At 42.9% G+C, this 22,329-nt stretch overlaps 1 protein-coding gene across 1 annotated transcript in view; it reads left to right on the top strand.

The window, feature by feature from the left end:
• LOC126412620 (homeobox protein CDX-1-like) overlaps nt 1-22,329 on the top strand; it is a 75,613-nt gene that overhangs the window by 4,999 nt on the left and 48,285 nt on the right. Inside the window, exon 2 of the mRNA XM_050082290.1 lies at nt 4,004-4,149. Coding sequence (XP_049938247.1) covers nt 4,004-4,149 — 146 coding nt within the window. The remainder of the gene's footprint in view (nt 1-4,003; nt 4,150-22,329) is intronic.

The following is a 22,329-nucleotide window of genomic DNA, read 5'->3' as shown; positions in this document are numbered from 1 at the left end:
GTTTTTTGGCCATAGCCTCAATGTCTGCACCCTGTACTGCAGATTTAATGCCCTGGTACATATTAGTTACTTAGTCATCCCTGACACCTGGCATTTGTCCAGCTATCCTGAGCTGATAGAGAAAAATTAACTAATTTTCAAGTTATATTGTACTCCTTCGTTTCGGTAGTGTAGTCCGAAGACTCATCTGATGCTGTTCTCCATGCTACTCTATCCTGTGCAACTGTCTTCGCCTCCGAATAACTACTGCAAACTACATCCTTCTGAATATATTTACTGTATTAATCTCTTGGTATCCCTCTACGAATTTTACCCCCCACAATTCCCTCCAAATTTAGGCTGGTAGTAGCTTGGTGGCTCAGAATGTGTCCTATCAGCAGATGTCTTCTTTTAGTCATGGTGTTCAATAAATTTCATTCCGCTCTAATTCTATTCAGTACCTTCTCATTAGTTAACTGAACTGCTCATCTAATCTTGAGCATTCTTCTGTAGCACCACATTTAAAAAGCTTCTATTCTCTTCTAGTCTAAACTGTTTATCGTCTATGTTTCATTTCGACACATGGCTACATTCCATGCACATACATTCACACATACAAATACTTTCAGAAAAGATATCTTAACATTTAAATCTGTATTCAATGTTAAATTCTTCTGCTTCAGAAACGCTTTTCTTGCCATTGCCAGTCATATCCTCTCTACGTCGGCCATCATTTATTTCGCTGCCCAAATAGCAAAAATCATCTACTACTTTCAAAGTCATTTCCTAATCTAATTCCCTCAGTATCACCTGATTTAACTCGACTGCATTCCATTATCCTTGTTTTGCTTCTGTTAATGTTCATCATACACCTTCCTTTCACGACATTGTCCATTCTGTTCAGTTGCTTTTCCAAGTTCCTTGGTATATCTGACAGAATTACAATGTCATCGGTAAACCTCAAAGTTTTGATTTCTTTTCCTTGAACTTTAATTCGTATTAAAATTTTTTCTTTGGTTTACTTTACTGCTTGCTTAATGAACAGATTGAATACTAAGTCTACAAATGTTATAAACGTAGGTTTGCTTTTGCTTTACTTGTCTTCGCAGACAAGTCATAGGGTAAGTATTGCTTCGCGTGTTCCTACATTTCTCCGGAATCCTGACTGACATCACCCAGGTCGGCTTCTACCAGTTTTTCCATTCCTACATAAATAATTCGTGTTAGTTTTTGCAACCATGACTTATTAAATTGATAGTTCAGTTGTGTCCACACCTGTCAGCTCCTAATGTCTTTGGAATTGGAATTATTATATTCTTCTTGAAATCTGAGGGTATATTACCTGTCTCATACATCTTGCACACCAGATGGAAGAGTTATGTCATGGCTGGCTCTCACACGGCTATCAGTAGCTCTGACAACGTCGTCTAGCCTCGGGGCCTTGTTTCGACTTCCGTCACTACTGTCAAATTATTCTCGCAGTGTCGTATCTCCCATCTCTTCTTCATCTTCGTGCTCCTCCACTTCTATAATATTGCTTTCAAGTACACTTCCATTGTATATATCTTCTATATACTCCTTCCACCTTACAGGTATCCATTCCTTGCTTAGGACTGGTTTCCCATCTGAGCTTTTGATGTTCATACGGCTGTTTTCTGCAAAGGCCTCTTTATTTTTCCTGTAGGCAGTATCTATCTTTCCCATAGTTATACATGCTTCTAAATCCTAACATTTCTCCTCTAGTCATTCCTGCTTAGCCATTCTGCACTTCCTGTCAATCTCCTCTTTTAGATGTTTCTATTCCTCCTCTTTTAGATGTTTGTATTCCCTTTCGCCTGCTTTATTTACAGCATTTTTAAAATTTCGTCTTTCGTAAATTTCATTCAATATCTCCCGTGTTATCTAAGGATTTCTACTAGTCGTTGTCTTTTTGCCGGTATGGTCATCTGCTGCGTATACGCTCTGCCCCAGGACTGCTTGTGTCGCAGTTATAGTCATATGTTATTGAACACTTTCTTTGAGTTATCAAGGCTGTACGCCTAGTTGGTTAGGAAGGAGTTGAAGTTTGTGAAGTCTAAAGATGGGTGTAATCCCGAAAGGCGTAACATCTTCTAATAAAAGAGTCAATTGAACATCTCATGACTTTATTGCGATTGTATAGAATTGGTTGCCAATTATTAATGGTTTTCTTTCACTAGGTCGATTGTCTCACCGGGCTGTGAAACTGCATGTATCCCATTTTAGACTAGGGCGTCGACTGGAACTGGAGTGGACAGGCCGTTGTGTTAATGCTAATTATAAAATAACGTAAAAGATCTAATATTAAGAGTTTCTACGAATATACTCTTCAGTAGAGTAGAACGAGTTGTCCAACGGAAAGTATTGTACTATAAACCATTCTTAATGTCCTCTACACCACCCACAAAGCCACAAGAGACCTGACATACTCCTACTTGTTTCACACATGTGTACGCGTGTATTTGAGTCCTATCTGTACTCGTGCTAAGCCCTGGAAGTGATTGTAGAGGTTTTAGTCCCTTGTCTTTTACTATTTTTTGAAAAAGGTATGTATATTGTGAAGAAGGCGTCAAAATACAACCTTCTGTAGGATTTCTCTGTAGGATGTTCTAGAATTAATCCCACTTTAATCGTTTTAACTGTCTGATGCATTCTAATGTTATCATACTACCCCTGTACGTTGAGTTTCTTCGAAAAATGGTTCCACAACTCATCAGTGGATGGATACGTGCAGTATAGTTTTATCATTAACTGCAGCAGTAATCAGTCTTGCTGCAAATGTAGCTGAACTAAGATGCTTCATTAGTTCTAGGCTGTGGGTTTTCTAATTAAGGATGTGACCTACCTGTAGACCCAAAGTCTTCATACTTTGAACTTCTTGAATTTCATTGTTTCAGGAAGCTATTTTGATAGCTTGTAAAGTTCGATGAGAAGTAGTAAGGTGTAGGCGCCAGCTCTTGTCAAAATTCGACGATCATTCATTTGCCTCGAACCATCCGTTGACGTTTTCAAGTACTTAGTTTGCTTCCTTTTCAGTAAGGGGTTTAGTACTACTTTCTGTTCTTATAGATGTGTCACAAGCCAGAAGGACGAAGTTTCCATGTTCCGAAACGGCAAGTAGAAGATCATTTATGTATTAGAAACAAAAGAAGACCCAAAATAGAACTTTGCGGCACGCCACATCTGATGGGGTGTGCCCGTTGTCGTGTGAGCAATACGGAAGAGTCCGTCTTGAAAGCAGGACAGGCAGGGGACTGACACTTACCCACTTAGCCGTACGGATATCTACTTCGTGTGACGCTACTTCAGCTTACAGCCATTTAACAGAGCAAGATGTTGGCTCGTTGGGGGGATTGTGTAAGCAGACACGTCCACACGACGCCCGCAGACGCATGTCAAGAAATGCGCGTGTGTCTAAACACTTGTTGTCCCCACGCACTCCATGTACATGCTCCAAGCTAGCGTCAAGTCATTGCTAATTTGTCAGTAAACATGTATGAAATGCCGTTGCAATATTTCAGAAATTTCTGCTCGCAAAACTGAAAATTCGTATCTCTGGAAGGGATAATGTTGAACTCTGTGGTTGTCATTGAGTTAAGGACTGTTGGCGGAGGACCCAACCAGCCACAAATAATAATAATAATAATAAAACTCTGCTTTTTTGCCATGACCTGTTTCGACATATCATGTCCCGCTTCAGATGGCTACATCTGTTTTGCTACAAAAGTATGTCGTCCGGTCTAGGACTGCATAAGAATATTTGACTAGTTAGTGCCACTGTATGCTGCTTGTGTGATATAAATAACACAAGAGGGCTATCCCAATGTGCTACGATTGATAACATTTAACACCACTGAGTTCTATGCAGTTGTATTTGTGCTAGTCTCCTTTTCCTTTCTGGAAGGCTGCACGAAGTGTTTTAAGTGTAAACTTATTTCGTGGGCGAGTTACGGTTGCTCAGAACCGTTGCCTTTGCCGTGTTAACGGCGCGCTCTCTGTCCCGCAGGCAAGACGCGGACCAAGGACAAGTACCGGGTGGTGTACAGCGACCACCAGCGCCTGGAGCTGGAGAAGGAGTTCCACTACAGCCGCTACATCACCATCCGCCGCAAGGCCGAGCTGGCGGCCAACCTGGGGCTCTCCGAGAGGCAGGTGTGTACAGTCTGGGCTTTGCTCTCACTCTGCAGTTTTTACTCGGCCCCGCCCTTACCCTCAATGCGCAATTTACTATTCACGGGTGCCTTTGAGTGTGTCATAGCGACCTCCCTCTCCCCCCTACGCCTGCACTCTGCAAACAACCGTGGAGAACGTGGCAGAATGTACTTCTCCACTGTACCACGTGTTAAAATTCTTTCCCGTTCCATTTACGTATAGAACACGGGAAGAGTGATTGCCTACGCCCCTCTGTGAGAGCTGTAGTTAGTCTCGAGGTTGTACTTCACCCCAAGACGCCTTTTGTAAGAAGCATTTCACGGGACAGTTTGCTTCATCTTCAATTGTTGCAAGTTTAGTTCTTCAGCGTCTTCGTGACCAACTTGCGACATTCGTGCTGCCCTTTTTGGCACGCAGTCAATATCCCCTGTTACTGTTATTAGGTACAAGTCTCACACTCTTGCGCAGTATTCTTGGATTACCGCTCTGTAAGGAGACTCCTTTATAAAATCAATGCACATACTTAGTATCCTGCTAAACAACAGAAGTCTGACACAGGCCTTATGCGCGACTGAACCTATCTCACCGTTCCATTTCAGATCCCTACCATGTGTTACATCCAGATATATGTATGGGTTGACCGATTCCAGCTGTGACTCCTTGATCTTGTAGTCGTAGGATATTACGTTTTTCATTTTTATGAAGTGCACAATGTTACATTTCTGAACATTTGAAGCAAGTTGCCAATTTTTATACCAATTTGAAACGTTATCAACATCTGAGTGAATATCTGTGCTGCTCTTAAACACCCACACGAACATTTTTATACCAATTTGAAATGTTATCAACATCTGACTGAATATCCTTGCTGCTTTTAAACACACCACACGAAGAGCAACGCTCCGAACGCACTTCCCTGGACCAACGCGAGAGAGTATGGTGTTGTGACTTGGCAAGACATCCAAGCCACTATGAGATAGCCGAAAGGCACGCGTTTAAGCTCACGCAGGCAGGCGTGAGGTCTGGAACAGTTAAAGGAGTTGAGTCTAGTAAAAAAAGTACGTAGCTTCTGGAATACTTAACTTTAATCCATAATTGGTAAATATCGGTCTGACGGTACATGCATCACAAGATAAATAGCAAATGATAATGGCGCCTTGCTAGGTCGTAGCAAATGACGTAGCTGAAGGCTATGCTAACTATCGTCTCGGCAAATGAGAGCGTAATTTGTCAGTGAACCATCGCTAGCAAAGTCGGCTGTACAACTGGGGCGAGTGCTAGGACGTCTCTCTAGACCTGCCGTGTGGCGGCGCTCGGTCTGCAATCACTGATAGTGGCGACACGCGGGTCCGACGTATACTACCGGACCGCGGCCGATTTAAAGGCTACCACCTAGCAAGTGTGGTGTCTGGCGGTGACACCACATATGGTGCGCCCTCCCTGCTCAATCCAGTTACAAATTTCGCTTGATATCTCATTAAAAGAAACTGGAGAGATCGTCACGCATATGGCACGTGAACTGAGGTGGCAGTCATTGAAACAAAGGCGTTTTTCGTCGCAGCGAGATCTTCCGCAACATTTCAATCGCCAACTTTTTCCTCCGAATGCCTAATACTTTGTTGACGCCCACCTACATAGGGAGAAATGACCGCATAATAAAATAAGAGAAATCGGAGCTCACATGGAAAGACTCAGGTGTTGGTTTCCCTCGCGTACTCTTCGAGAGTGGAACGGTAGAGAAATGGGTTGAATGTCGTGTTGCGAACATTCTACCGAGCACATAGATGTGAATGTACGCACGTAGATGGCTGAAGTAGGTCCAAGGTTTTCGGGATTTCATGTGAGAAAACGCGAGCAGGATTTGTCACAATAGTTTTTGGGATCCACGCTCACTGGCATGGAGGCAGCACTATGTCCGAGATAATCGTGCCATAAATTTCTTTTTCTCGCCAGTTCGAGGCAGTACCTTTTTATTAGTTGCCCGATCTGGCCACCCCCTTTCCAGCACTGTTCTGTCATACGATGCAGGACAGCTTCTGTCCTCTTATTGTCTGTCGTCTTTATCGTTCTCGTTTCATTTCCGCACAGGTTTTCGTTTCGCTTTGCTCACACGGAGTAAGGGCTCAACATAGGCATCAGCGGGCACGAACCATTCTGAGAAGTCGAAGCAGGAGTTGCCATTTCCATTGAGAAGGATTACAAATATAAAAACAATGATACTCTGACATTCTACAGCTTGTCGTGTCGAAGTAGGGATTCAAAATTCATAGGAAGTTAACAGTAATAGGCACCAATACACAAGGCTGGACTGGGCGATTTCGAGCTATTCATGAAACAACGCGACGCATTATTAAACTTTTGACCTTCTAAACGGAACAAGGTAATATTAAGCGAAGATTTCAGCTTAAATGTTTCGGGCGTGTCTATTGTGAAACTATGGTTAAGTCACTTTCCTTTTGATATAACCTGTCTTTCTCTCATACAATTTACAAAAAAGAGTTGTTGGAACCGGAACGGCTGCACTTGATGCCGATTGTACATACACAGCGAGATTGCAATGCTGTTATGTAAATACTTGAACTATGATCAGAATATTATGCGAAGTAAGGAAGAAAAAACATAGATGATGACAGGGTTAAACGCATTACAAACAGTTTTGCAAAATTTTAAGCAAAATTATGAGAGCGTCAGAATTTGTGTCTCTGGAAGAAAAAGTTCCTCCTGCAACAAGATAAGAATTATTTGGACATCTGTAAAAAATGAGACTGGAAAAAGGAATCAGAACATTTCTTTAAAGCTAAATAATGAACTGACCAAAGAGAGCCCCCAAATAGTAGGAACTTTTAACACGTCTTTTTTCTGCAAGCAGCGGGTAAATTACGCCTGACAACTACCCCTGTTGGTGTACATCGCTGTGTGTAGATGCCACTTCACGCTACTTTTTTAAAATTTCTTTTAATTTGAAAACCTTCTGTCATTCGACTCTTCACTTAATTAAGCATTCTGTTGAAACTATTACTCCTCGACAACTGTCAGGTCCCGGCGGAGGTTCGAGTGTTCCCTGGGGCATGGGTGTGTGTGTGTTTGTCCATAAGATAATTTAGGTTAACTAGTGTGTAAGCTTAGGGACTGATGACCTAAGCAGTTAAGTCCCATAAGATTTCACACACATCTGAACATTTTGTTTAATAATTGTCAATTGAATATTCTGACAACCTAGAGACTAAAACAAAAATAAAATAATGTCAGTTATGATAGGAGCGGCTGCCTCCGCTGCATCTGTGAAGTTTTGAAGTGTAAGTCTTGCTGCTGAACTGATAGCCCACTCAAAAAACGTATTGGCTTTATTCTTCCTGCTGCGAGATGGGTGGGACTTGGCAACGTTGTAGAAGACGCTTGGCAGCACTACCTGGAGAGACACAAACTATCCTGTTGAACTCACTTGATATTTGCTTGGTATTTGAATTAAATAGTCTGAGTGATGTTCACTAATGTCGTCATGTAATTATCACATGCCGAGTACCGTGCTGAAAATATTCGATGTCTTAACTTCTGATTGTGCTTCATTAGGAATCCGACGAAGTGCTGGGTTCGGATCCTCATGCAACTCAAAAATTTACCACATGCCATTTCAAGTTTGTTATTTGTGAATGAAACCATAGTTATCACCTTTCGTGAATGGATAACAAGGACTATAATCGCTGGATAAGAGTCCTGGTACAGTATAAACATTTTCGTCATGTGTTTTCACGATAAAATTTGCTAACTGTTATCAACAAACAAGAAATAGTTTTGAGTAAGGATTAGGAAAATATTGATGTGGAAGAGTTACAGGCGTTTTTGGTGTCTCAGATATTAATTAGAGTGGTAACATTTTAGAGATGTCACTCACTGTAATGAATCTGAGTTTAGGAGCGTTAAGGGCCGTCTCATCTGTATTATTAGACCGCTATCCTAGAACCTACCACCACTTGCAGGTTGCCTGTTTGGCGTCTTCTTCTTCTTAAGTTGCCAATCCTAAGATTGATTTGCAGCAGCTCTCCATTCAGTGCGATTGTCGGCCAGCCTCTTCAATTCCGTGAAACTTCCGCATCCTAGGTCCTGCATTATCTGGCTTATGTACTTTCTTCTAGGTCTGCCTCTTGCCCTTTTGCCCTGCACAAGGCCTTCCGTTATAGTGTGGAGAAGACTTTCATGTCTCAGAATGTGTCCCATCCATATATCTCTCCTCTTCTTGACCGTCTTCCAAAGAACTGGAACTTCCTCCGCTCTCTGCAGGACTTCTTCATTTATCATCCTGGCCGTCCATGGAATTTTTAACATCCTTCGCAGACACCACATTTCGAATCCTTCAATCCTTCTTCTTTCGTCCTCTCCAAGTGTCCAGGTTTCGTTGCCGTAGAGAAGCACACTCCCAACAAAGGTCTTTATTAACCGCTTCCTTAACGGCAGACTTATCATATTTGATGTGAGGAGTCCTTTCCTTTTATAGAAAGCAATCTTTGCCTGATTTATTCTACTTATTACATCTTTCCTACTACGACCATCTGATGTTATTCTGCTTCCCAAGTAGACAAAGTCTTGTATTTCTTTCAGCTTCTCTCCATTCAGCCTTATATTCGTAATTGCTTGATTATTTTGTTTGCTTGCAACTAAGATTTTTGTTTTTGACTTATTAATTTTCATGTTGTACCGTGTAGCAAGAGTGTTTTCCATTTCCTCCAACACTACTTGTAATTCTTCCTCATTTTCCGCTAGGACAGCAATGTCATCCGCAAAACGCAGCATATCAACTATTTTTCCCTGGATCCTGATTCCATTAGCTTGTCCTAACTTTTCTCTGACCTCGTCCATTGCTTTCTGTATGTACATACTAAAGAGGACAGGGGAGAGTGCACATCCCTGTCTCACACCCTGTTTAATTTTTGCTTGTTGTTGATGTTCCCCACATCTCACTATTGCCACCTCTTCTTTGTATATGTTCCATATCGTTCTCCTGTCCTTGTACTTAGCTCCAGTTTCCCTCAATATCTGGAATAGTTTTTTCCATTCAACCTTATCAAAGGCTTTTCCGAGGTCAATAAATGCTATGTAGGTGTCCTTTCCTTTTTCCATTCTTTTTTCTATTATGAGCTTTAGGGCCATAATGGCTCCTCGCGTACCTCTCCCTCTTCTAAAGCCAAACTGGTCTTCTGTGAGCGTGCATTCCACGTTCCCTTCAATTCTTCTGAGGAGGATGGTCGTCAAAATTTTTGATGCATGTGATGTTAGGCTGAGGGTTCTGTATTGTGCACACGATTTTGCTGGCATTTTCTTTGGTAATGGAACAATAATACACTTTTTGAAGTTCTCAGGCAGCTCTCCAGTATCATATTTGGCAGATTAATTTATACAATTTATCTTTTATTTCTATTCCAGCTGCTTTGATGATTTCTGCAGGCAATGAGTCAATTCCTGGTGCTTTTACGTGCTTAAGTGCCTGTAGTGCCTGATCAAATTCAGACCTTAGTATGCTGTCTCCTAGTTCATCTTTATCTACTTCGTCCTCACTTTCAATCAAATCATCTTGTACGTTGCCTCCATATAATTTCTCTAGGTATTCCTTCCACGTAAGTGCTATATCTTCATGATTATACACCATCTTATTATCCTCTCTTATTAGGGCATTACATCTAATCCTTTGTCCTCCTGAGAAGAAGCGTTTCACTGTTTTGTATGCCAATTCAAGGTTCCCTTTCTTCAGAAGGTCTTCAACTTCTTTGCATCTGTCTTCAAGGAATCTTTCTTTTACTTGCTTCAACTTCCTGTTGATTTTGTTCCTAAGCACTCGGTATGCCGTTTTCCCTTCTTCCGTTTCATTATTTTTGAGCTTCCTTCTTTCCTCAAACATAAGTATTATTTCATCAGTTATCCACTCCTTCCTCTTTTCAGGTTTTTGTTTTCCAATTATCTCTTCAGCTGCTTTTATTAGGCCATCTCTCATATTTTCCCAATGTTGTTCTACATTCTCTATAGGATGCTGTTGAATTAGATCCTTAGCCCTTTCTTGGAACTCCTTCTGCGTCTCACGGTTTCCAAGCTTCCCTATATCCAGTTTTCCATTTCCTATTTTCTTCCTTATGCATTTGAACTTGAGTCGGCATTCCGCAACAACCATGTTGTGATCACTCACAATATCTGGGCTTGCGTATGCTCTAGAGTCTTTTAGTTGATTTCTAAATCTATTTTTGACTAGAATGTAATCAATTTGGTATCGTTCTCTATCCCCTGGTGACTTCCAAGTGTATCTTCTACGGGGGTGATGTTGAAACCACGTGTTCGATATTATCAGTTGATTCCTGTTACAAAATTCTATAAGTCGGTCTCCTCTATCATTCCTTTTACCAAGGCCGTAGCGTCCAACAGCTGGCTGTACCTCTTTATCTCCTACTATTGCGTTCCAGTCTCCCATGATTATTAAATTTGTTTCTCCTTTGATTCCTCTCAAGGCTCCATTTAACTCTTCATATACAGCTTCAACTTCTTCATCCTCCTGGTTTGTGGTAGGCATATAGACCTGTATCACAACCGTCTCTGTAGGTTTGGTATCCAGACTGACAAGTATTATCCTTCCTCCATATTGTATATATCCCTTCACTCTCTGCCCCAATTTTCGACTCATAACTACTCCAACCCCACCTGCTCCAGGTCTATCTTCTATCGTTCCTGTGTGAATTATCCTGTACTCGTCACTCCAGAAATCTCCGCAGTTAGGCCATCTCATTTCAGACACTCCTAGTATATCCAACTTCATTTTCTTCATTTCTTGCTTAAGGTTTTCGAGCTTCCCCATCTGCAGTAAGGTGCGGACGTTCCACGTTCCAATTCTACTATAGCTCTTTTTATTTCCTTTCTTCCTATGAACTGTTGAAACGAGATCTCTGGTAGTCCCCTCCCGGAGAACCGAATGAGGGGCTATTACTCCGGATTGCATTTTTACTAGAGCTTGTTTCATATTCATATTATGGCTGCTGATACTTGAGAAATCTAATTAGATCTTTAATGAAGTGGTTTCTCCTTGCCTTCTTCACTCTATGCCGTTGGCCATCATGTGGCTCTTCCGCCTTTAGGGACAGTTTCCCATCCCAAGGACAAGAGAGTGTCCTGCCTCTACCTGCTCATCCGCCCTCCTAGGAGGCCGTTTCGCTTGGCAGAGGGTGTCTCCTTATTCCGGGAGATACTCGGTCGCCATATCCTCGTTAGTGGTAACAGGGTGTACCGTGCAGCAATCCTTGGCTGCAACTCGTGAAGGTGAGGTTGGCATTTGTATGGAGAGGCTGTTTGAGACGCATCACATACCTTTGGCGTCTTAGAGGAGCACAAAAAAGTTATTTTCAGTATTTCTCGTAATTATTGCCCGAATTTAATAATTTACAATGCTGTCGTACTCTACTCAGCAAGAGCTGACAATATGTCGAACATGAAAGTTGAAACTGTGCAAATGTCCTGAGGCAGCGTAAGTTGCGGCTCCCAGATTATCCGGACAATATTCATCTAGTGTTCGGGAATGAGAGCACTTAAGACTTCCAACAATTGTTACACATAATTTCAAACCTTTACGAACCTTTTTCTTGCTGATATCCCCTCAAAGAGAAGAAGGGAAAATAAATTTTCAAAAATTTAAATTTTTCACTGCTCCTGCAGTAAAACTGCCGCATCAGGAATGACATTTTTATTTATTACTTCTTTACTACGGACTGTATTCGCAACACAACTTGCTGAACGTAGCCACATACACATCGCTGAATGTACCTGCCAAATTATATCGTTGTACAACAAATAGTTCAGTAACTACGACATTATAAATATTGAGTTGCGTGAAAAATTAGACTTTGCTTAAAATGGAGCGCAAATTGCCCAGACTATATTCCTCCAGTGTCTCATAATGAGAGCACTTATCGACTCGCAACTCATTTTAAGGATAATTTCTTGCCTACATGCCTGAAGTCAAATATTTATGCATTAACTCATCTGGGGAGGTAATCAGACTTTTGAAGGTGTTTTAAAACGAGAGTTGCATTCTTTGAAGAGTAGGAGATTTACTAGTCTATGGTATTCATTTACGTGTGGACCTGTTGCCGTGCAGTCCGCCTCCGTAGCTGGGTGGTCAGCGTAAACGGCTGTCATGGGTTGGACTGTGTTTCGATACCAGCCTCGTAGCGCCGACTGAGGAGCTGTGTGGCAGAGTAGTAGCGACTCCACGTTCTGGAAGTCTGCAAAACGGCCGAGGGTGGATGTGTGCTGACCACGTGCCACTCCACACAGCAGGCAGAGGACGACACGGCGGCCGGTCTACATACCTTGGGCGTTAACTGTCTGGAAGTTTAGTGTCGTACAGAGCAGTGTCCTCCAGGACCACTTGTGGTGACTATTCTGTGTAGCCAAACGATATACCGAAAAGAGATTAGAGAACCTGCAAGAAAGTTACGTTATGTGGGCTGCGTGCAAATCAGGAGGAACGCAATTCAAGTCATTCGGACACTTTTGAACACGTTAATAGCATTTTCTGATCCACAGGTACGGACCGTATTTACTTTATATTTATTTTCAATTATGCTTTCCCAGATAGAAGAGAAACGATTTTTTAATTCCATGTTGGTAATCCTACCCCCATGCCGTTGGTGGGGAGGCTTGCATGCCTCAGCGATACAGATGGCCGTACCGTAGGTGCAACCACAATGGGGGGGTATCTGTTGAGAGGCCAGACAAACGTGTGGTTCCTGAAGAGGGCCAGCAGCCTTTTCAGTAGTTGCAGGGGCAACAGTCTGGATGATTGACTGATCTGGCCTTGCAACACTACCCAAAACGGCCTTGCTGTGCTGGTACTGCGAACGGCTGAAAGCAAGGGGAAACTACAGCCGTAATTTTTCCCGAGGGCATGCAGCTTTACTGTATCGTTAAATGATGATGGCGTCCTCATGGGTAAAATATTCGGGAGGTAAAATAGTCCCCCATTCGGATCTCCGGGCAGGAACTACTCAAGAGGACGTCGTTATCAGGAGAAAGAAAACTGGCGTTCTACGGATCGGAGCGTGGAATGTCAGATCCCTTAATCGGACAGGTAGGTTAGAAAATTTAAAAAGGGAAATGGATAGGTTGAAGTTAGATATAGTGGGAATTAGTGAAGTTCGGTGGCAAGAGGAACAAGACTTTTGGTCAGGTGAATACAGGGTTATAAACACAAAGTCAAATAGGGGTAAAGCAGGAGTAGGTTTAATAATGAATAAAAAATAGGAGTGCGGGTAAGCTACTACCAATAGCATAGTGAACGCATTATTGTGGCCAAGATAGACACGAAGCCCATGCGTACTACAGTAGTACAAGTTTATATGCCAACTAGCTCTGCAGATGATGAAGAAATTGATGAAATGTATGATGAGATAAAAGAAATTATTCAGGTAGTGAAGGGAGACGAAAATTTAATACTCATGGGTGACTGGAATTCGAGAGTAGCAAAAGGGAGAGAAGGAAACATGGTGGGTGAATATGGATTGGGGGAGAGAAATGAAAGAGGAAGCCGTCTGGTAGAATTTTGCACAGAGCATAACTTAATCATAGCTAACAAGAATCATAAAAGAAGGTCGTATACATGGAAGAATCCTGGAGATACTAGAAGGTATCAGATAAATTATATGATGGTAAGACAGAGATTTAGGAACCAGGTTTTAAATTGTAAGACATTTCCAGGGGCAGATTTCGACTCTGACCACAATCTGTTGGTTATGAACTGTCGATTAAAACTGAAGAAACTGCAAAAAGGTGGGAATTTAAGGAGATGGGACCTGGATAAACTGACTAAACCAGAGGTTGTACAGAGTTTCAGGGAGAGCATAAGGGAACAATTGACAGGAATGGGGGAAGGAAATACAGTAGAAGAAGAATGGGTAGCTATGAGGGATGAAGTAGTGAAGGCAGCAGAGGATCAAGTAGGTAAAAAGACGAGGGCTAGTAGAAATCCTTGGGTAACAGAAGAAATATTGAATTTAATTGATGAAGGGAGAAAATATAAAAACGCAGTAAATGAAGCAGGCAAAAAGGAATACAAACGTCTCAAAAATGAGATCGACAGGAAGTGCAAAATGGCTAAGCAGGGATGGCTAGAGGGGCATGAAAGGGAAGCAGTGGTTGGGAAGGGAGTGAGACAGGGTTGTAGCCTATCCCCGATGTTATTCAATCTGTATATTGAGCAAGCAGTAAAGGAAACAAAAGAAAAATTTGGAGTAGGTATTAAAGTCCATGGAGAAGAAATAAAAACATTGAGGTTCACCGATGACATTGTAATTCTGTCAGAGACAGCAAAGGACTTGGAAGAGCAGTTGAACGGAATGGACAGTGTCTTGAAAGAAGGATATAAGATGAACATCAACAAAAGCAAAACGAGGATAATGGCATGTAGTCGAATTAAGTCGGGTGATGCTGAGGGAATTAGATTAAGAAATGAGACACTTAAAGTGGTGAATGAGTTTTGCTATTTGGGACGCAAAATAACTGATGATGGTCGAAGTAGAGAGGATATAAAATGTAGATTCACAATGGCAAGGAAAGCGTTTCTGAAGAAGAGAAATTTGTTAACATCGAGTATAGATTTAAGTGTCAGGAAGTCGTTTCTGAAAGTATTTGTATGGAGTGTAGCCATGTATGGAAGTGAAACATGGCCGATAAATAGTTTAGACAAGAAGAGAATAGAAGCTTTCGAAATGTGGTGCTACAGAAGAATGCTGAAGATTAGATGGGTAGATCACATAACTAATGAGGAGGTATTGAATGGAATTGGGGAGAAGAGGAGTTTGTGGCACAACTTGACAAGAAGAAGGAACCGGTTGGTAGGACATGTTCTGAGACATCAAGGGATCACCAATTTAGTAGTGGAGGGCAGCGTGGAGGGTAAAAATCGTAGAGGGAGACCAAGAGATGAATACGCTGAACAGATTCAGAAGGATGTAGGTTGCAGTAAGTACTGGGATATGAAGAAGCTTGCACAGGATAGAGTAGCATGGAGAGCTGCATCAAACCAGTCTCAGGACTGAAGACAACAACACATGTTGGTAATTTGTTTTTTTAGTTTCCCGCTGTAGTTTCTGAAGATCCGGACATTTAAGCAAAAATTTTGTGATTGCATCCGACTGAAAATAAAATAAATTATAATCACTTCCAATTGTCGGACACATTAAGCCCTGTTCATTTGTACTGCCTGCCTGGAATGTTGCGAATTTGGGACAGAAGACTCAGTGGACGTTTCATGGTCCTTTTAAGGGCCAAATTCAACTGTATGCAGCTTACAGGAAAACGAACAGAGCAAAACTTTGGAGGTTATTCATCAGCCGTTAGTTTTTCGGGTTTAAGAGCGCATTATGACTGCGGATCAGATGTATAGGATTTACTATAGGCCAGCACTTAGTACGTAACTATTTAGTAGGAAAATTTTGTCAGTAGAATAAAGAGGACAGGTTGGTGCTCCTTAACTGATGCCATAATTTCGGCTTCCTTGTCTCCAGGTGTTTTTAATTTTTTCCTGACAATTACCAACTGATAGTAGAAAGGACGGAAATTGCTGCCTAATAATAATCTATGTATATCATCAACGCAATATTTGCGGTTTCCATTTTACTTGTCCTGCTTTGAATTCTGCTCCACTCTGGTGAATCTTTTGCCGTTCGTAAATAAAGTATTGGGTCGCCTTGCTCGGTGTTAGCGCTTCGAAGTACCGCTTCTTCGGCGACTTGCAACTCAATTTCGCTGCCCTCAGCTTTTCACTTGGCCCCAGAAGCCTGAGTGGACCTCCTTCCAGACTTTCCCACCACAAAACGTCAGCAGCGGTCATCGGGAATCGATCCTGGGAGCTCGGCGTTACTATAAGGAAACGCTAGCCACCAGACCACGCGGTGAGTTCGTGTTCATTGCTGTTTTATTACCTTTCGCTGTTACGAAATTAGAAAAATTTAAAAGCCTTGTGTCACGCAAAAAAGTGTGTGCTGTCTAATGGAGGAGAGATTCTGACGGGCGAGGAAACTAAAAATATAATAAAATCGGTCGCGTGCTCCCCCTTCCGTAATTTGCGCACTGTTCACTGACTTATCTTTTGCCTGCGAACATTTGCTCCCCTTTCCATTATATTCTATGTCGGCACCGTCACACCTCTGGTTCTGACTGTCTGTAAAATTAATTACGTTAACAGCAAGGTGTCGTAGCTTCCCGAGGAGGTATTTTGCGCGGTAGCTTTCGAGATCGGTTTTCACGCTCGTCCTGCCGGATGACAATTCGCGTTACTTTGAACTGGAACGTGACTGTACAGTCACGTGACCAAGTCAGTTTCTGCTGCAGTCGGATTACCACTACGCCATGACGGGTAATACATACTACATTGTTGATACAAATTAATGTGCTCTCCTGTACTATATTATGATTATGGGGAGTAAGCCACAGGCTACATAAATGTATCCTCAGCAGCCGAACAATAAAATACGTGTTAGTGATGAAAAGTGGGCAAGCAATAAAAGCTCAGATGCTATTTAGTACAATTTGTAAAAAGCATATATTGATTAATATAAGGTAAAACTGTGGAAATACAGTTAACAAGGCATCAGGCCGTAACCTTAAGTTAGGCGTGCAGCGATCAGGATGGAAATGTGTAGCAAACAGAGCCTATTTTGTGTGGATGAGGTTAAAGCGTAATGTAGGGATTACCCACTGCAGCTACTGAGCCAATACTTATATAGCCACTTTACCGGCACTGTTCGTCTCTTTGTGTTCTTTATACACTCGATACAGAAACTCAGGAAACGCAGATGTTATTTTACAGTTAGCACCATCAGTAACTTTTTCTTCCAAAAAGCATTAAACATCATTTGTTTCTCCCCGTCTTTTAATAGCTTACCGCACCTATGTTTCTTTGTAGAACGCTTAGCAATCTAACAGATTTTCACAACGCATACCGATTGCCAGACCCACATGGGCTTGACTGACGGGACAGAGGAAGTGACTGTCCAGTGAGATTTGGAATGATAACTACAATGGTGAATCGTATAGCTCTGCGATTAGCAGAAAAAGCTCAACACTTTCGATGGTTCAGCATGCCTTCCATAAAATTATATTAACAGCAAAATATCTCCTAACACGCCACGCGGGGTAGCCGCGCGGTCTTGCGCGCCTTGTCGCGGTCCGTGTGGTTTCCCCGTCGGAGATTCGAGTCCTTCCTCGGGAATGGGTGTGTGTGTTGTCCATAGCGTAAGTTAGATTAAGTAGTGTGTAGATTCAGGGACCGATGACCTCAGCAGTTTGGTCCCTTTAGACATTACCACAAACTTCTAACACGTAAGTAGGGACTATCCCAGATGCAGTCATAAAACTTCTTTATTTTATTTCTTTATTAATTTATGCATTTATTTCACCTGTCAAGCCGGTCTTACATCCAACTAGACACGCCTAGTTCGGTGATGTGACAACATATGTAATACATGAACAGTAGATAATAATAATTATTATTATTACATATACGTAGTACATAAACAGTAGACAATAATAATAATTATTATTATTATTACGTGGTAATGGATATACAGGGTGTAACAAAAGGTGTGGTCAAACTTTCGGGAAACATCCTTCACATATGTAGGAATGAAGCGTATTACATGGCCATTGTGGTGTCACCGCAAGGCACCACACTTGCTAGGTTGTAGGCTTCAAATCGGCCGCGGTCCGTCAGTACACATCGGACCCGCGAGTCGCCACTGTCGACGGTAGCAGACCGAGCGCCGCCACTCGGCTGGTCTTACGAGACAAGCTGGCGCACTGCACAGTTCTACAGCCGACTTTAATAGGAATGGTTCACTTGTTATAGCTTCAGAGATCTCATTTGCAGACACGCTAGTTAGCGTAGCCTTCAGCTAAGTCAGTAGCTACGACCTAGCCAGGCGCCACATACAGTTTATGCATTGACAACTGGTCTATATGTGTGAAGCAATCAAAATTGTAAAGAAGTATTCGCAGTTCCGTCTATAACTGCACTTGTAAATATTATTGTACAAAGTCAAGATCGACGTTCACCGTTGATTCTGAATTAAAGCTAAGTATTTAACCGCATTCCTGTCTAACTTTCTAATCACCTACGATGTTTCAGATACATCCCGTCAATGATAGTTCATTGATCCTCACGTCAGCCTATGTGATAAACGCGTGCAGTTGATGACCACACCTCGTGATCAGTCTAAGAGGCAAATTGCATGACTCAGCCGGGTCACCGTTTCTCCATGAGGCCCATAGTTCCGCCTTATTCACAACAGGCATGGTTCTCGCAATACATTATTTCCATGTTAGAACTTTGCATAATCACATTAACCATGGAAAATATACAGAAAAAAAGATACCAGTATTACAGGAAATGTTTTCTTGCATGAACTGTTCAAAATATCCTCGTGTTTACGTATGGTTTGAATGTAGGTACAGTTCAGCGCCAGAGATTGTTTTTCTTGTGGAGCGAAGGTAATGTTGACAAGTGACTCACTTCACTGCTTGTGTTGACTTGTAAATTTAATCACTTTTTACTCTACTAGCATCAAACACGTAGCGTCAAGTGTTTCGTGTTCATGACAGAGTTGGTTTTCCGTACAGTGCAACTGAAGTGTACTCAAATGTGGAGTAGCAGATGCCCACTTACTGCACGGCTTAGAAGATAAGGGCCGTGGCGTTCAACATTTGTACGGGAAAGATGTCCAAATCGACGGTGTCAAGATAAGATGACGTTTGAAGCAGTTGGTTCTCGTGCTAGGGAGCACGGGACGTTTAAGCCTACAGCTCGAACTGGAGGAGGCCTAGAAGGACAGGGAGACCTCATCTGGAGGAGGAACTTCTTCGTCCAATTGACAACGACCCTAGTGTCAGCGTAAGAGAATTAGCTGCAACAAGTAATGTTGATCCCACGACTGTCTGGAGAGTGCTACGTGAGAACCTGCGGTATCCGAACCGTGTGGAGCGTGTGCAGGTAGTGTCAGCAGTTAAGTTTCTTTCTCGTCTCACTGTCGACGTTGGCTGGCTTCTAAAAAAACAGAGGGACAGGCAGAGGTGGAGCCAGTTCCTCGGCCTCCGAGCTCTCCGGGCGCGTCAGCTGTCCTCGCCGGCTGTGGCCGGCGACTTGCGTCGCGACGCGCGCCCCACCCAACCCCGTTCTCTCCCGCTCGCGAACGGGCCTGAAGACGGCCGATAATACACGGTCGACAGCCGACGCTCGACCTTGTAGTCATGTTAGTATTCTTTGCACTGCCGTAATTACTGCAGTACGACAACGCAGTGCAACATGTACATACTTTTGTCCACCCCTCCACTTTCTTCTGAGCGAGAGGTATCGTTTCTGTTTCGTTCGAAAAGTTAATGGCAGGTACACACGTTCAGATGACACCAGTAGACGGTAGAGGAGCTGTTGTGACCGTCTTCTGTTCGATAGACGCAAAACACAACCACAAAGTTAGAAATAATCTGCGCAGCGCCGCATAGGTTGAGAGTAGTTACGATCAGTACCAAATGTTCCAAATTCTGTCATTCAGTAGAGGAGGGGGAAGGAAGAAAAAGAGAATAAAATACCACGCTCGTCAACTTAATTTCTCGGTCACAGATACAACACTGATAAAAAGCAGATGCGTTTTTAGGACATTATATCTAAAATCTATTAACATAATATATAACAGAGGTGTGAAGTTCGGAGCTGGCCTATTGCTTAGAAGACAGAAAATATTTTCATCACTCTGCTATCGTCTTTAAATGTTTTTTCGCTAGCATCTCGATGTTCGGACCATTCATTCAGATCAACGTCAGTAACGCTACGCGTGAGATTAGTATTTGTTAATTTCATTGCTGAATAAAACACTTCCACACAAATATGTGATCCCTAGCATATTACAGACTCGAGCAGCTATTCGAAACAACTTCGGAAACCGTTCTCGAGGGAAGTTCTTGTAAAACATTTCAGTACTTTCTGCAGTACGAAACCTATCCGTCAGCACCAAGAGATGACTACAGTAAGCAGATTCAGAAAGAAGTAGGTTGCAGTAGTTATTCAGAGATGAAGAGGTTCGCACAAGATAGAGTAGCATGGAGAGCTGTATCAAATTAGTCTTCGGGCTGAAGACCGCAGCAACAGCAATAAAAACAACAGTATTGTCTACAAAAAGTACTAATTCTGCTTGTTTAATGTTCAGTGAAGGTCATTCACATGCACACACATCAAAAAAAGTTTTGCATCACCTCAGTTCCGAGAGTTCTCGAACCTGTACAGAAAATTGGAATAGAGATAATTATAAACATCATTTCTGCCCTTTTTATTGCTCATGAAAACCACACATTTCATGTTGTATCACCATACAGCAACACCTTCAGAGGTGGTGGTCCAGATTGCTGTACACACTGGTACCTCTAATACCCAGTTGCATGTCCTCTTGCATTGATGCATGCCTGTATTCGTCATGGCATACTATCCACAAGTTCATCAAGGCAGTGTTGGTCCAGATTGTGCCACTCCTGAACTGCGATTTGCCGTAGGTTCCTCAGAGTGGTTGGTGAGTCACGTCGTCCATAAACAGTCCTTTTCAATCTATCCCAGGCATCTACCATAGGGTTCATGTCTGGAGAACATGCTGGCCACTCTAGACGAGCGATGTCGTTATCCTGAAGGAAGTCATTCACAAGATGTGCATGATGAGGGCGCGAGTTGTCGTCCATGAAGACAAATGCCTCGCCAATATGCTGCCGATATGGTTGCACTATCGGTCGGAGGATGGCATTCAATATAGTACAGCCGTTACGGCACCTTCCATGACCAGCAGCGGCGTACGTCGGCCCGACATAATGCCACTGCAAAACAGCAGGGAACCTCCACCTTGCTGCACTCGCTGGACAGTGTGTCTGAGGCGTTCAGCCTGACTGAGTTGCCTCCAAACACGTCTCCGGCGATTGTCTGGTTGACAGCATGTACGACACTCATCGGTGAAGAGAACTTGATGCCAATCCAGAGCGGTCCATACGGCATGTTGTTAGTCCCATCTGTACCTTGCTGCATGGTGTCGTGGTTGCAAAGATAGACCTCGCCATGGACGTCTGGAGTGAAGTTGCGCATCATGCAGCCTATTGCGCACAGTTTGAGTCGTAACACGACGTCCTGTGGCTGCACGAAAAGCATTATTCAACATGGTGGCGTTGCTGTCAGGGTTCCTCCGAGCCTCCGTAGGTAGGTAGCGGTCATCCACTGCAGTAGTAGCTCAAATGGCTCTGAGCACTATGGGACTTAACCTCTGAGGTCATCAGTCCTCTAGAACTTAGAACTACTTAAACCTAACTAACCTAAGGACATCACACACATCCATGACCGAGGCATAATTCGAACCGGCGACTGTAGCAGTCACGCGGTTCCAGACAGAAGCAGTAGTAGCCCTCGGACAGCCTGAGCGAGGCATGTCATCGACAGTTCCTGTCTCTCTGTATCTCTTCCATGTCCGAATAATTTCGCTTTGGTTCACTCCGGGAATCCTAGACACTTCCCTTGTTGAGAGCCCTTCCTGAACAAAGTACCAATCCGGACACGATAGAATCGCGGTATTGACCGTCTAGGCATGGTTGAACTGCAGACAATACGAGCCGTGTACCTCCTTCCTGGTGGAATGAATGGAACTGATCGGCTGTCTGACCACCTCCGTCTAATAGGCGCTGGTCATGAATGGTTGTTTACGTCTTTGGGCGGGTTTACTGACATCTCTGAACAGTCAGAGGGACTGTGTCTGTGATACGATACCCACAGTCAACGTCTATTTTCAGGAGTTCTGGGAAACGGGGTGACGCACAACTGTTTTATGTGTGTTAATACGCGGTACTTCTGGGAGAGATCAGCGCACAGGGATCACGTGCGACGGTGGGTTGATGCATGTGTCCTTGCTAGCGGTGGGCATTTAGGAAAGTGTTTCACATTGTGCTGATGCGTGCTTTTCCGGGGTATATTCCGTGAAGAATGTGTTGAAGAGTTGTAGAGACTGAGCTCTTACATGGAAATAAAGCGGTTCCAGATCCATGTCCGTATATTATATTTTCTTCGTCTACGTACGAGGAATTATCTTCTCGAAATTATATTATAAATGTCTGCCTGATTGACACCGCGCGAGTAGT

Source organism: Schistocerca serialis, chromosome 7 (genome assembly GCF_023864345.2).
Source record: "Schistocerca serialis cubense isolate TAMUIC-IGC-003099 chromosome 7, iqSchSeri2.2, whole genome shotgun sequence".
Lineage (NCBI taxonomy): Eukaryota > Metazoa > Arthropoda > Insecta > Orthoptera > Acrididae > Schistocerca > Schistocerca serialis.
This window is presented reverse-complemented; position numbering and strand designations above follow the sequence as displayed.